The sequence below is a fragment of the Podarcis filfolensis genome (assembly GCF_964270895.1).
Source record: "Podarcis filfolensis genome assembly, chromosome: 6".
NCBI classification, from domain to species: Eukaryota; Metazoa; Chordata; class Lepidosauria; order Squamata; family Lacertidae; genus Podarcis; species Podarcis filfolensis.
Window position 1 is genome coordinate 64,838,860 of NC_139609.1, and position 14,250 is coordinate 64,853,109.

At 41.5% G+C, this 14,250-nt stretch overlaps 1 protein-coding gene across 3 annotated transcripts in view; it reads right to left on the reverse strand.

Annotated features, from left to right (window-relative positions):
- SLC16A1 (solute carrier family 16 member 1) overlaps positions 1-14,250 on the reverse strand; it is a 45,808-nt gene that overhangs the window by 9,567 nt on the left and 21,991 nt on the right. For all 3 annotated transcript variants that reach the window (XM_083617512.1, XM_083617513.1, XM_083617514.1), the window contains exon 2: positions 7,053-7,310. In XM_083617512.1, coding sequence (XP_083473638.1) covers positions 7,053-7,269 — 217 coding nt within the window. In that variant the 5' untranslated portion in view covers positions 7,270-7,310. The remainder of the gene's footprint in view (positions 1-7,052; positions 7,311-14,250) is intronic.

Here is a 14,250-nt window from a genome sequence, read left to right on the forward strand (position 1 = left end):
AGACCACAGTTCACCCACTTGTCTTATGTAGGAATGACACTAGGCATGCAGCATTCTGCAGCTACTGCTTTTGTGCAGCAGTCTTTTCTTATATCATTGCAACATCCAGATGCTTCAGCAGCTGCAGAACACCTACACAAAGCACACAATAGCTTCAGAGTGTCACATGGATATTAAACACTAAAGTTCTGTGTTTGTTAAGAGGACACTACTGAATTGTACCATGTTATAAAAGGGAGAATTGGCAGAATTCAAGTCCAGTTGACAGAGTGAGCACACAGCCAAATTACATTTCACTTCATGGAGTAAAATCTCATCTATCAATGGAGCGGCTTATGTAAAGTTTTGCAGAACATGAACTTTGACATGTGGTTATATGAAACTCCTAAACAGCAGAGCTTCCACCAAGTTTTTAGTCACTACCTTGAAAAAGAGCACTGTCCTTTTCTGGACAAATATGCAATTTTAATTTAAAAAGATTCATTTTACTGGAAAATGGTTTAAAGGACAACAGTGCAAACAAGCATATAGACTAAGTAAGCCACACACTTAGCAAGGTCAGCCACAAATAACCAAAAAAGTTTTTTAAAAATTCACGACACTTATAGCCAAGTGAGACCAGAAAATATTGCTCTTTGGAGCCTGGATATTTTGGAAGTATACCAACAGCTAATGAATTAATTATGTCCCATCTTAGAAACAAACATCTCATTTTCTCTTATTATTCCAAACAAAGGAAAAGCCAATCTTCACCCACCCACAGCTTACATGCATTTAACTTGTGTGCATTCAGCTTTATGCACAATAACAACAACAACAACAATAAAAATTAAAAGCAGGAGGAAAGGGGACAGGCATCCAAGGGGAAAAAAGACTTTGGCAATCAAAGGCTAAACTAGGGGGTTGGCAAAACTGACCCCTGCTGGGGGCACAGAAATCACCTCAGAAATCTGAGTATGCTACTTCTCTGTGCCTTAGTTCCCCTCGTGTTTACACAGCCCACCTTCCCTCCCTTACAGGGAAGTGTTTGTTTAGCGCCTCCTGAGGGAAGGAGCTGCAAGGGATTCCCATTTCCCACCCTCCATTTGCTGTTTGGGCTTCAGAGTTTGGCCCACACACCCTCCTGCAGCTCTGTTTGCCCTCCCTGAAGCCAACTCATGTGCTGGGCAGGAGCAGCCCCGAGAGAGTTTGGGAAGGCTGGCCAGGGAGCTCCAGGCTGAGCCCAGAAGACTCTGGGCGCCTCTCCCCTCTGCATCCCCAGCCCATGAAGAGAGAAGAGAAAGGGCTGGAGGAGCACCGATTAGAAATAGGGTGTTTAGAAAACGGATTATCTAAACCTTTAAAGCAAATAATCACAGACGGCTCATTAAGTCAGTTTACGTGCTTGTTGTAACACTGAAGCAGGGAAGTCTGCTGGTTGCCTCACCAACTGAATAAGGACAAAGCAGAGACTGTTCCCTTCCAAGGAAAAGTCTCATGCAACAACGTCACTTGCTTTCTGAGGCAAAATGCAAAACAGAAGTCTGGCCCACCAACACTGTAGCAGCATTGAAGCCACAAATACTCAGCTCTGCTTCCAAAGGAGGAACTTATGCTGTGTCATCCCAAAAGGGAAACATCAGGTTAGAAAGTGAAGGGAATCGGAATTCAGTACACATAGGCGTGTGTGTGTATGTGTGCTATTCAGTATGTCCTGTTTTACAAACTTTTATACTGCTTTTTTTGACTTTACCTTTATGTTAGCTTCACCAGTACTTGAAGGTATCTCGTTTTGAAATGAACTAAGTTTAAGCCCTGATCCCCAATTAAGACAACTCAGGATGTCCAATTAAGAGAAAGCAAAAGCTTCCAGACTTCTCGCAGCCATGCAGAACAGGGGAAGGGGAGTTATGGGGCAGACTAGGCTTGCTCAAATAGCACTCCTTCCATTTAGCACATGGGTAGGCAAACTAAGGCCCGGGGGCCAGATCCGGCCCAATGGCCTTCTGAATCCGGCTTGCGGACAGTCCAGGAATCAGCGTGTTTTTACATGAGTAAAATGCATCTCTGCGTTTTTATTTAAAATGCATCTCTGGGTTATTTGTAGGACATAGGAATTCATTCATTATTATTTTTTCAAAATATAGTCCGGTCCCCCACAAGGTCTGAGGGACAGTGGACCGGCCCCCTGCTGAAAAAGTTTGCTGACCCGATTTAGCATCTCATCCAAATGTAGCCAATAGGTTGATTTTTATCAGTGGTTTTAGGGTTTTTTAAGAGATGTTTGCTTTAGTATCAGTAGCAAATGAAATATATATATATTTGTTTTCTATCTGCCCTGAGAAAATCTCCTGACTCAGCATAGCCTGGGCCCCTTTTTCCATGGCATGCATCAGTTTTGCTGCAATTGCCATGGCTGAGATTCCTATTCAGCAGTAGCTTGGGAGGGGGGTGTCTCTACCTTCTCCAATTACAGGACAATATCCAGGGTCTGGCAACATACTGCACCAAGACAGCCAAAACTCAGTCTTGTAAGTTAGTAAAGGGTACAGTTTACATAACATTCTGTTTGCACTGTCTGGAGTTTTGTTGGATACAGAGAAATGAGTTGGCACGGTTGAGTGAGAGGAATACTGAGAATATGAGCGTTGAGAAAGAACACGAGGGTGAGGGGGGCAAGATACAGAGTACTATTCACTAACCAGGACCACTTCCCTGCACAAGGAGGGGGAAAATTGTTTTTAAAAAGAAAACTGGACACTGCATTCCATAATTGCCCCAAGCCTTTCAGATCCTGTGTTTCAGATGCTTATGACAAAAGAATGGGATCTTTGTCCTGTAGCTTGAAAGCAGACTGGAAATAATTCAGTTCAAATAAAATTTAAATCAGATGTATCTTGTTAGCTTCTCTATTTCTATACACAGACCATTCTAATGAAAGACCTCCAGCCACAGCCATTGAAATGCTGATGAACAGGTAATTCTGGTTCAAATGCCATTTTCCCAATCAAATATGATTTGTTGAATCGGGGGGGGGGGGGGGGACAACCCAGCCAGCTAATTTCAACACTCCCTCCTCCTGCCTTCATGTGCCCAGCATCATAGAATACAACTTGAGGGTTTTAAGCCAGAGGGTTTTTGTTTTGTTTTTTTTGCAATCTTCATAGCAGGAAACTTGTGGGTTTACACACCAGGAAGTGGGAAAAATGCTTGACCTCACTGGTCACTCCCAATCAACAAATCCTACTTTGTTGGAACTAGGCATGTGAAGTTCAAACCAGGCCACCATTGCCTTAATGTTAGTATATAATTCATGTGCTTTCATGCAAGGTTTATACACCTTGCATGGTAGCACATAATTTATACGCTAACATTAAGGCAATGGTGGCCTGGTTCAGATTTCTCTTGCATAAAAGTGTATAAAAAATTTCCACACACTCACATTCTTCATTTCTCAGATTTATTTGTCAAGATCCTGCTTTATCAGGTCAAAACCTCTGAAAATAGTTAACCATGGATCACACATGTTGCACAGTGCAGATGCCAGTAAGAAACATCAATGGCTACTAACAAGAGTTGAGCACGAACATTTATATTGAACTATTTGGAACGTGTAGAGTCATACCTTGTGTTGCGTTCTGCTCTAGTTACGGACTTTCAGCTTACGAATGCAGTGAACCCAGAAGTGTTTACTTCCGGGTTCGCTGCCTGCGCATGCGCAGAAGCGCTCGATCGCGCCGTGCACATGCACAGAAGAGGCGCTCTAGTTGTGGACTTTTCGAGGTGCGAATGGCACCCCAAAACGGATTAAGTCCTCAACTAGAGGTACCACTGTATTATTTTTTTATCTTTTCCCCTCCTCACCAAATTAGAAGTCCTATCCTGCTGCTCTGTTTCCTCTTTCTATTAACAAAGCAGATTTTGTTTTATAGTTACAATTTTCAGAGAAAATGATTGATTAAATACTACCTGTAATCCACCCTCATTATGGAAAGCAGCAAGGGAGGAAAGATTTCTTATCCTTGTACCTTAACCCCCACTTTGGGGCCTTACAGGTCATTCCAACAGAAGAAGGTGAGAAAATTCACAGCACACATTTCAGTTCCACTTGCAAGAAGCCAGGGTGGAAGCAATAACTCAGCCAAAGCTTCTACCCTGGGCAGGTTTTCTTACTACTGTATTTATTTAGCAGCATTTCAAGACCACTTAATATTTTTTTAAATCCCTGAGCAGTCTAAAAAACCTAAAAGCAACTAAAATAATATAATAAAAACAGTAGAATTGTGGAGTTGGAAGAGACCCTGAGGGCCATCTTGTCCAACTCCCTGCAATGCATGAATCTCAACCCACAGTCCCCCATCCAATTTTAAACCATACCAGACCCTACTTATCTTTTCAAGATAAGTTTAATTTTATTATTACTAGGATGTAATAAAAAACAGGAAAACACAGGAATTCTGAAATAACAAGATCTGATATACATATAGGTAAAGGGACCCCTGACCATTAGGTCCAGTTGCGACTGACTCTGGGGTTGAGGCGCTCATCTCGCTTTACTGGCTGAGGGAGCCGGCGTACAGCTTCCGGGTCATGTGGCCAGCATGACTAAGCCGCTTCTGGCAAACCAGAGCAGCGCACGGAAACGCCGTTTACCTTACCGCCGGAGCGGTACCTGTTTATCTACTTGCACTTCGTGCTTTCGAACTGCTAGGTTGGCAGGGGCAGGGACCGAGCAACGGGAGCTCACCCCGTCGCGGGGATTCGAACCGCTGACCTTCTGATCAGCAAGTCCTAGGCTCTGTGGTTTAACCCACAGTGCCACTCGCGTCCCGATATACATATAGTCAATGCTTTATTTGCTCCTACAATGTATCTTCCTGTGACTTGCAGTGCTGAGCATCCACTGTCTTTCCTTAACCAGGCTAACTCAGAAAAGCAGTGCACTTGCCCTGTATGATGGCCTCTGCCAGGAGAAACCCAAGGAAAATATGTCCCTATTGATTCTCCTCAACTTCTCCTTGGATTTCAATACCATTGACCATGGTATTCTTCTGGAGCATCTGTCCAAGTTGGGGGGTGGCAGCACTGCTTTGCAGTAGTTCTGGTCCTGTGTGAATGGTCATTTTCAGAGGTTTATGCTTAGGGAGTGCTCTTTGGCTCCATGCAGCTTTCAATGTGGGGTTCCTCTGGGTTCCATTTTATCCCATATGCTTTTTAAAATCTATATGACACCACTGAGTCATCTGGAGCTTTGGAGTGTGTTGCCAGCAAGTAGCTGGTTGGTGTCACACAGCTCTACTTCTCCTTTACATCTGCGGGTGATGTTGTAGACCAATGTCTTGCCTCGGTAAAGGATGAGAGCCAACGAACTAAAGCTCTATCCAAATAAGAGGGAGGGACTGTTAGCGGCATGGTCCCCTAGACCAAATAGCTTGAAGGTTGCCTGTTCTTGATGGGGTTTCATTCCCTCTGAAGGCGTGAGCATGTAGCTTGAGGGTACTGATGGATCGTTTGCTATCGCTTGACGCTCAGATGGCCTGGTGGCATGGAATGCCTTTCATTTGCTTCAGCTGGTGGCCCTATCTGGACAGAGAGAGCCTAACTCCAGTTGTCTATGCTCTGGTAACCTCTAGGTTAGATTACTGCAATGTGCTATATGTGCGCTGCCTCTGCAGATGGTTCGGAAAATTCAGCCGGTACAGAATTCAGCAGCCAGGCTGCTGACCAGGGCAAGATAGTTTGAGAATATTACATTGTTCCTGGCCCAACTGCACTGGCTGCCAATTAGTTTCTGGGCCCAATTCAAAGCACTGGTTTTGACCTATAAAGCCTTAAATGGTTCAGGACCGCAGTGCCTCAGGGAATATCTCTTCCTATATGAACTGACCCGGACCCTGCAGTCATCATCTAAGGCCCATCTTTGTGTGCCTCCTCCACAAGAGGTACCAGATGGTGGCAACATGAGAACAGTTGTGGAATGCTCTCCCCTGGGAAGCTCACCTGGTGTCTTCATTAGTATCTTTAGGCACCATGCGAAAACATTTCTTTATAACCAGGCCGCCTTGGGCTGATAGAGCATTCTATGGTTTTTAAAAATGTATGGGGGGGGCGCTATTGGTTTGGGGTTTTTTTATGTATTTTGACTTCTCATTTTGTATTTTTATGATGTGAACCACCCTGTGATTTTTGGACGGAGGGTAAAATACAAATTTAATAAAGAATAAGAATAATTAGCTAACTTGGAGCAGCCTCCTTACAAATGATGTCAGAGAGGCACACCAGAAAGACTGCCAGGTCAGAAATAGTACCCCGGAAATATTTTATTTTCAGTGTAAAGGAGGAAGAAAAGTTAGCTTTGGAGTTGGGTTTTCTCCACCCCACCCCCATCCCATTTTGGGTATCAAGAATTCATTCTACCACATGGGAGACAAAGGGTCACATCTACACCATTTACAGTGGTACCTCGCAAGACGAAAAACTCGCAAGACGAAATAGTTTTTCGTTTTTTGAGTTGCTTCGCAAGACAAATTTCCCTATGGGCTTGCTTTGCAAGACGAAAACGTCTTGCAAGTTTGTTTCCTTTTTCTTAAAACCGTTAATACCCAGGGTGCATTGCTTGAAGAGGTGCAGTTCCGTGCTTCGCAAGACGGAAAATTCGCAAGACGGAAAAACTCGCAGAATGAATTAATTTCGTCTTGCGAGGTACCACTGTATTTAAAGTGCTCCTATATCATTTTAACAGTCACTGCTTCCCCTCCCCTCCCCCCAAAAAATAATCCTGGGAACTGTAGTTTAAGGGACTTGAGTACTATAGTCCTAGCAACTCCAGATATCCTTAACCTACAGTTAATTAGTTTCTAGGATTCTTTGAGGAAGCCATAACAGTTAAAGGTGGTACAAGACTGCATTAAATATACAGTGTGGGTGTAAACTAAATAAGGTACCCACAACAAATCTATTAATGAATCTTCTGCCTCTAATTAAAACAGATTAAATTAGGAGTCACAATTATAATTAAGCTTCCACATATGACACAGTAAAGGCATGCAGCTTTATTTTGCTTGCAAACTTACCTCCTGCATACATAACTGCCAGCATAATGGAAGAGATCCAGGACACTTTGCTGCTAGATGCTTCGAAGATGATTTCTATCTCTTTAAAGAATACCGTGATGGATTTTGGGAATGCATAGGAAAAGCCTATAGAGATAAAGGCACCAACAACTACTGCCCAGCCCCACCCTCCTTCTGGTGGCGTGTATCCCACAGGGCCTCCAATTGCTGGTGGCATCTTGATTGAAGTGGTAGCAAATTCAACTAGAAATCAAAGATCTGTGAAGAAAACAGAGTAAGATCATTAGGGTTGCAGAAGCATTCCATTTTATTTTTTTCTAAGTCTCTTGAAATGAGACACATTCTACAAGCTGAAACTTCCCTCTACTCCTACACAGAAGCTTCTGAGAGGAACACTCCATCTGAATGAAATCCAACATTTGAATTTTGACTCACAGGGCTGTTTTTTAAACAGCTGAAGAGTATAAAAACCCATAGAAATTAACACTAGCTTTAGGTTGCATTTGGATGCAATGCTTACACATGGTTTAGTGCTGTGAGAAAAAGCCTTGCCTCCCACTGGACTCCCCCTGCCTCCTCCAGTGCAGTCCTAAAAAGTTGTTTGGAAGGTCTATGGGAGGCTACGGCCTCCAAACCCAGGCAAACTGTGGTTATTTATGATTAATGAAAACAAAGAAATCAGTTTCTTAACTGTGTTTTGAAGCTGGCTTCTTTTTCACCGACCATTGTGATTAACCACAGTTTGTACAGTGGTACCTCGGGTTAAGAACTTAATTTGTTCTGGAGGTCCATTCTTAACCTGAAACTGTTCTTAACCTGAGGTACCACTTTAGCTAATGGGGCCTCCCGCTGCCGCGTGATTTCTCTTCTCATCCTGAAGCAAAGTTCTTAACCCGAGGTACTATTTCTGGGTTAGCGGAATCTGTAACCTGAAGCGTCTGTAACCCAAGGTACCACTGTATGGGTTTGATGCTATGGCAAGCTGTGGTTAATTTAAGACAAAAAACAAAACTGTCCAAACTCCTCTTTGTGGCCACACTGGAGGGAAAGTGTGCGATCCCAGGGGGAAACAAGTTCATTCTCATTATGTAAAACAATGTTACAGCATTAAGTTCAAATCAGCATTTATTCTTTCTGGCAATTAGGTTTCTGAATTCCAGAACCAAATCGTATCAAAAGCTTCTTGTTTATGGGCATTTGCAATGCCAAGGCTGGATTTGAACAGCTCAAGGTTATGCCACCCTGAAACCCATGTCCATTTAAAGGCCAGAGACCACTACTGGCATTTCTTTCTTCTGAAGTTATTTACCTATTATAGGAAAAACTAGTTTATAAAATTTGCAAGCTTAAAAATATAAGGTTCGCTTTTTAGGATACATGGTCTGAGCAACTAGAAATAAAACAGAATAGATTAATTGTTCGTAATCTGGGATTTTCAAGTAAAATGAGTTAGTAAGAACTAGAAATCTCTGGTGAGTCTCTTTGTTCAGCATTTTCAAAAAGACTCTACGATAAATTATGCTGTGAACCACCTTTTTTTTAGGATATATGCTTTTATATATATATATATACAGCCTTAAGAAAGGATGCAGGAGCTCACAGTACAAACACTGCTGTGAACCACCTTGAGATCTTTGCATGAAGGGCAGATACAAATTTAAACTTAAAAATATGAAAAATATAGATACTGTTCATGCTGGATAGCTAGGTCCTGAAGTCAGAGATAGTTACACAAAACTTCGGCAATAAAACAGATGCATGAAGTATAAATTACAAGCAAGGACAAGGACCTAGAAGTTGCATAATAGTTGCAAAAGTTTCTCCCACAAGACATATCAATTACAAAGCATTTGGCTGCTGAAATGGTTAGGAAATCATTGCATTTCCAGTCAACAGCATTAGTTCCAATGAGCATGACTTTCACAGAGGTTTATTTAGGCTACATCTTCTTAAAAGGGCCAACAACCAGCACATACCATCAATCAAAATTATGGGAACCAAAGAACAGCTGAGTTCAAGAGTGTTGGAGTGCATCCTGGGTTCACTACAAACATAGTGACACACCAATTCAAACCATGCTGCCCCACTTGACCACCATAACACTATGAAGTCAGCCTGGTTTATAAGAAACCATCCCAACCTCAGCCACAACAAAAGTTTGCATGAATCACACTTTGGACTGGTGGTGTTCAGCAGAGAGAATATCCTCTGGGGCTATTCCAATATAAACAACAACATGTTTTGAATTTTAATGTCTACATGTTCACTATCCCTTAGTATCACAGCAGAAAAAGCCACAAGTCCATATTCCTAAAAGGAGTAGAAGGAGGCAGTATGGGAAACTAACCCAGCACTTCAGTATTTTTTATCGCTTCTGCACAGCTATGACCACTTAATAAATAAAATTGTTTTTTAAAAAAGACAGAAGGAAATTGCACACACCTTTTCTTCAACTCTGCCTAAAACATTCCACATCCTATTGTCACTGTGCACCTTCTCCTATAACCCTTTTTCAATTATTGGGACTCCTATTGTTCTACATTAGTCCACTTAACATTAGTTCTAGAACCACACTTTTCCATTTGGTGCTTTGAGGGACCCATTCTTAGCTACTTTGCCAGAAGCTCTCAGGATCCCTAATGGTCACTGCTCTCCGTGGTAACATTGCCCAAGATTTTCTGAACCGACACCAGATACTCATCTATTGCCAAATGCTCTGCAATGCTGCTGTTGCTCACTGTTTCCTGCTACGCCTTTTGGGGTCAGAGGAATCACATTACACTGGGCTCCTGCTGCTCTGTATCTGTATAGAGCTGTATACAGAAAGATTTCTCCAGCTACATTTCAGAAGTGGCAGACTCTCTCAGGGTACTCCTATTCAACCATGAACTGCTGTTGTGCTTAACAATGATCATTCCTCAAGCTACAGAACTTAACACAATCTAAGTGTTTAAATCTAAAACTTTTAACATGTCCGGAGAGCACACTAATTAGCTAAAACATTTTCTGGAAAGGTAAGAAGTCCTGTATTAGTATCAAATAAGTTCTCTTCATCCTTGATGTCAAAGGACTGCTTTCTAAATTAGATGGTAGATGGGTCTTAGAAGGTATCAAGACTCCAGAAAGAAAGGGTCTGGAAGGGCAAACCTGAAAGAAGGGGGGACCAGAAGCTGAGACTGGGAGTGGGCAGGATTTTAAAGAACACATTTTCTGGTGTAGAAAGGTCCAAGAGCTCTAATACCAAACCCTTTACAGTCACTCTTGAAAAGAGCCCTGAAGGTCAGTAGACAAGTCTAAATTTAGCAGTGGTAGATAACAACAGGAAGTTCTGATAGGTGCTTACGTGCTTTGTATAGGCTTCTTGAGTTCTGAATTCCTGACTGTTTTGGAATGTACTGTATCTCATGTTGCAGATTTCCCACCATCATAGTGCCATTCTTGCCACTTTAGGGTATGCTGACGTCTTAATGGGTGCTGCAGCACACTATTTGTCAACATAACCCAATAACAATATTTGGCATCTTAACAGCATAAAAATTACTCCAAATATTATAAGCACTTAGGGATGAGGAGATCCATCAGAAGCACAGCATTCTGACCTCCCTCTCCCATTTTGGAGTCATTCAGGAGCAATTAATCAAAATGAGGAAGCAACAGGTATTTATTTTAACTGGGGGGGGGGGAGAGAGATACTAATTCTGTAGCAAACTTTGTACCTCTGGTTTTCTGCGTGGAAAGGGGGAGGCATGAGCCGAGAGAGAACCAGAAAATGGTAAACTTTAGCCCCAGGTTCCCAAATTTACTGAGCCTGCACAAACTAACAGGCCTGCACAAACTTCAGTCTCAACTATAGTTATGTGTTTTTTAAATACAGCGGTACCTCAGGTTAAGTACTTAATTCGTTCTGGAGGTCCGTTCTTAACCTGAAACTGTTCTTAACCTGAAGCACCACTTTAGCTAATGGGGCCTCCTGCTGCCACTGCACCGCCGGAGCACGATTTCTGTTCTCATCCTGAAGCAAAGTTCTTAACCCGAGGTACTATTTCTGGGTTAGTGGAGTCAGTAACCTGAAGTGTATGTAACCTGAAACGTATGTAACCTGAGGTACCATTGTAAGCTCTACCAAAAGCTGTATCAAAAATCCTCACCATACTAGTACTCAAGTAGCCAAATCTCAAGAGGCAATGCAGCCCTCAAAAGAAAGAAAAGTTTGCCCACCCCTGCTTTATCAGATGGCTGCAGAAAAAGGATCTTTATCTCAGAACTTAATTGCTGCTTAAGATCAGCCACATATATTATTTATTGCACATACTATTCCTAGCTAGGAAACTATTGCAACATTCAATGCGGTTTGTGAATTTAGTTTTAAGCCTGCTTCATGTTTTTTACATTTTTCATTAGGTTAGTTGAACTTTAAACTATGTGATTTTGACCATTATAGGCTTTTGTTTTGACGGCTTTATATTAAGATCTTTTACTTTAAGGAGGTTTGGGGCATTATTCTAACCACTATCTCCTGATAAAAATGATGCTTTTGTTCTTATATTTAACTTATTTTGATATCAAAACAATGCAGAACCAGAATTTACAATACCCCCCCCCAAATAAAAATATTGGAACAGATTCCATGCAAACCTTTAAGATCATTTTTAATTCTTAGCAACCGCTAGCCATATTGGTTTTACTGTTTTTAATCAAGACTACCACAACACATAATGACAATGCATACAGCCAAGTCACATTTGAACCTTAAGAAAGCATTCACAAGATGCACACTAACACAAAACCCTATTAACTATTCTCTCCAGCCCTCTTCCCATTGTGTATTAGATGATAGCAGTTGTTTTTACCTTCATTCACCAGTTAAGAAATCACAAGCAGAAGTCTTAATGCCACCTAAGGTCAGTGTTCAAAAATCCCATTGTTCTAGGCACATTTTGTGACTGGGAATTTCATTGAGCTCTGGGCGCAGTACTGAGCCTAAGATTTTAGATTAAAACTGCAGAGTGGAAGGAGAAAGGAGGACCTTTTTCTGCCTCCCCACTTCCAGCTACACTCTGAAGACTGGAGAAGAGACCCTCTTAAGAATATTAAGGGGGTGGGCAGGGGAAGGACTAGACCGTGTGAAAAATGAACATAATATTTTAGCTGCAGTTCATTCATTTTCAGCTTTGTATTCTTGTTATTAAAAAGTGTGCCTAGACGTTCCATTGTTGTGCCCACAACCTAGGTTTAAGGTGCCATTTAGCTCCTAGCTTTCATATCTCGGTTTCTAACACTATCTAAGGGACACAGTAGTCTGGAATACAGCTCAGATTTTTGATACAGATACCCATAAGTATAATATGCAACAGACATCCTTGATCATTCCCAAGTTCTATTTTTTAAAAAAACATACATGGCAGTATGATGTACACAAGTGATGAAGTGATGAGATGCTCTTCATGTAGAAGAGATAGGCCTATTTTGCATATAGTTATGTACTGTACACAGTCATGTTCAAAGTGAGCTACTGATCAAAGAGCATTTAACACAAGGACTTTCCTGCACTACAGCTTGCTATAGATATTCTGCTTTACTTTCACTGCCCCTCTATCACTGCCTGATATCAAAAGGGCTGATATGTGAGGCAATTGCCTCATTTAGGGGGAAACAGCCCAAAGGCAAACTTTGAAAATGTCATTACTATACACATTTGAGGATCACAGCCCTGTTAAGTTGAGCTCACGCTGCTTTATATTCATACCAAGACATCCTGAATTCCACTTTCGGTCAGCTCCATATATAGACTCATAGTAAGTGGACATCATTATACGTTCCAGCAGTTGCACAGTTTTCTATCTCCTTTGGCTGAAACAGACCCTCCCATGAAGAGCTACTGTTTTTCTCCCTATACAGAGAATTTGTGTATGGGAAGAATGTATTTCATGAAGTAACTCTCTTTAATAACCACAGTTCTGTCAGCCATGCCAATGCATCCATTCTCTGCTTCAGGGTGGAAGATGAATAGTGCAGGCTCTTGGAAACTAACTAATAAACAGTTTTAGCAATGTTGCAGAGAGGCAGAGATATCTTCAACATCCGAGGGAAAACGTTTGCTGACCAAAGGTAACAATTTAGGAGACTTACTTCTGTGTTTACAAAAGAAATAAAGAGCTGTTGTCAGTCAGCTCAGCAACGCCCAACTACTTTTTGTACTTCCACTGAATCAGACACATTATTGCAAAATTGCAGTGAAGAAAAAAGCGCTTTATTAGGTGAGGTGTTGACCCACAGTTGTTAAAACTTGCTTATGGCTTAATGTGCCAAAGCACTGTCTCAGTAGCACTAAAAGGCAGGGAGCACCCATAAGGAGTACCTCGGTTTTAAATCTTCTTTTGCTGTGCAAATACTGACACACTGAATGCATTAGAAGTTTTCCTGAGCTGGTCAGAGTTTCAGTAAATTCAGCTCAAGTGACACTGTGCTAGTTTATTGCTTTAAGCCCCTAAGGCAAATTTGATGTATACACTGTTTTGCAGGCTTATTTCCATGAGTGTGGGGCTCATTTCCTTCTCCATCCTAATATGAAAGAGAAAAGGCAATAGCCAGTTCAGACAGCAACTTCTACATGCAAATGTTTCCTCGAAGTTTAAAGCACAGCTTGTAAAGTCTCCAGCTTTGTTTGGAAAACACTGCTACGTGTCAGGCGTGCTTGGAAGTGGAATTCAGAGATACTAGCCAAGGATAGTTATTTTAAAAGCCACATTTACAGTAAATAAGATGGTTGAGTCAAATGTGATGCTGTAAATGAATAAAAAGCATTTTTCCAGACTCTATGAATAGGGACAAACCCAGACTAAACGTTGGTACAAAGAGAAGAAAATTGAATTAATTCTTATTTAGGCAAGGAGAAGTATGGGTCATTCACCAAGTTTCTACTTCAATTAGGGTGTTGAAGCAAAGCAGAAATTCCCAGGATGTTGCACAAATTCCCAGGATGTTTTTTTAACTGTGCCACTTTATGAAGAAGCAAACTTTATAACTGTAGAATTACACAGCACTTTCAAAGTACTGTAAATTCAGCAACATAATTATCTGACATAGGATTCTCTTTACAATTCTTTATGGAGGACACAGTAACAATTTTCTCATATCTAAGTCCAGGAAGGAACATTCAGCTCCACATCTTGGAAACACACAGTTGTGTTTCCCACTC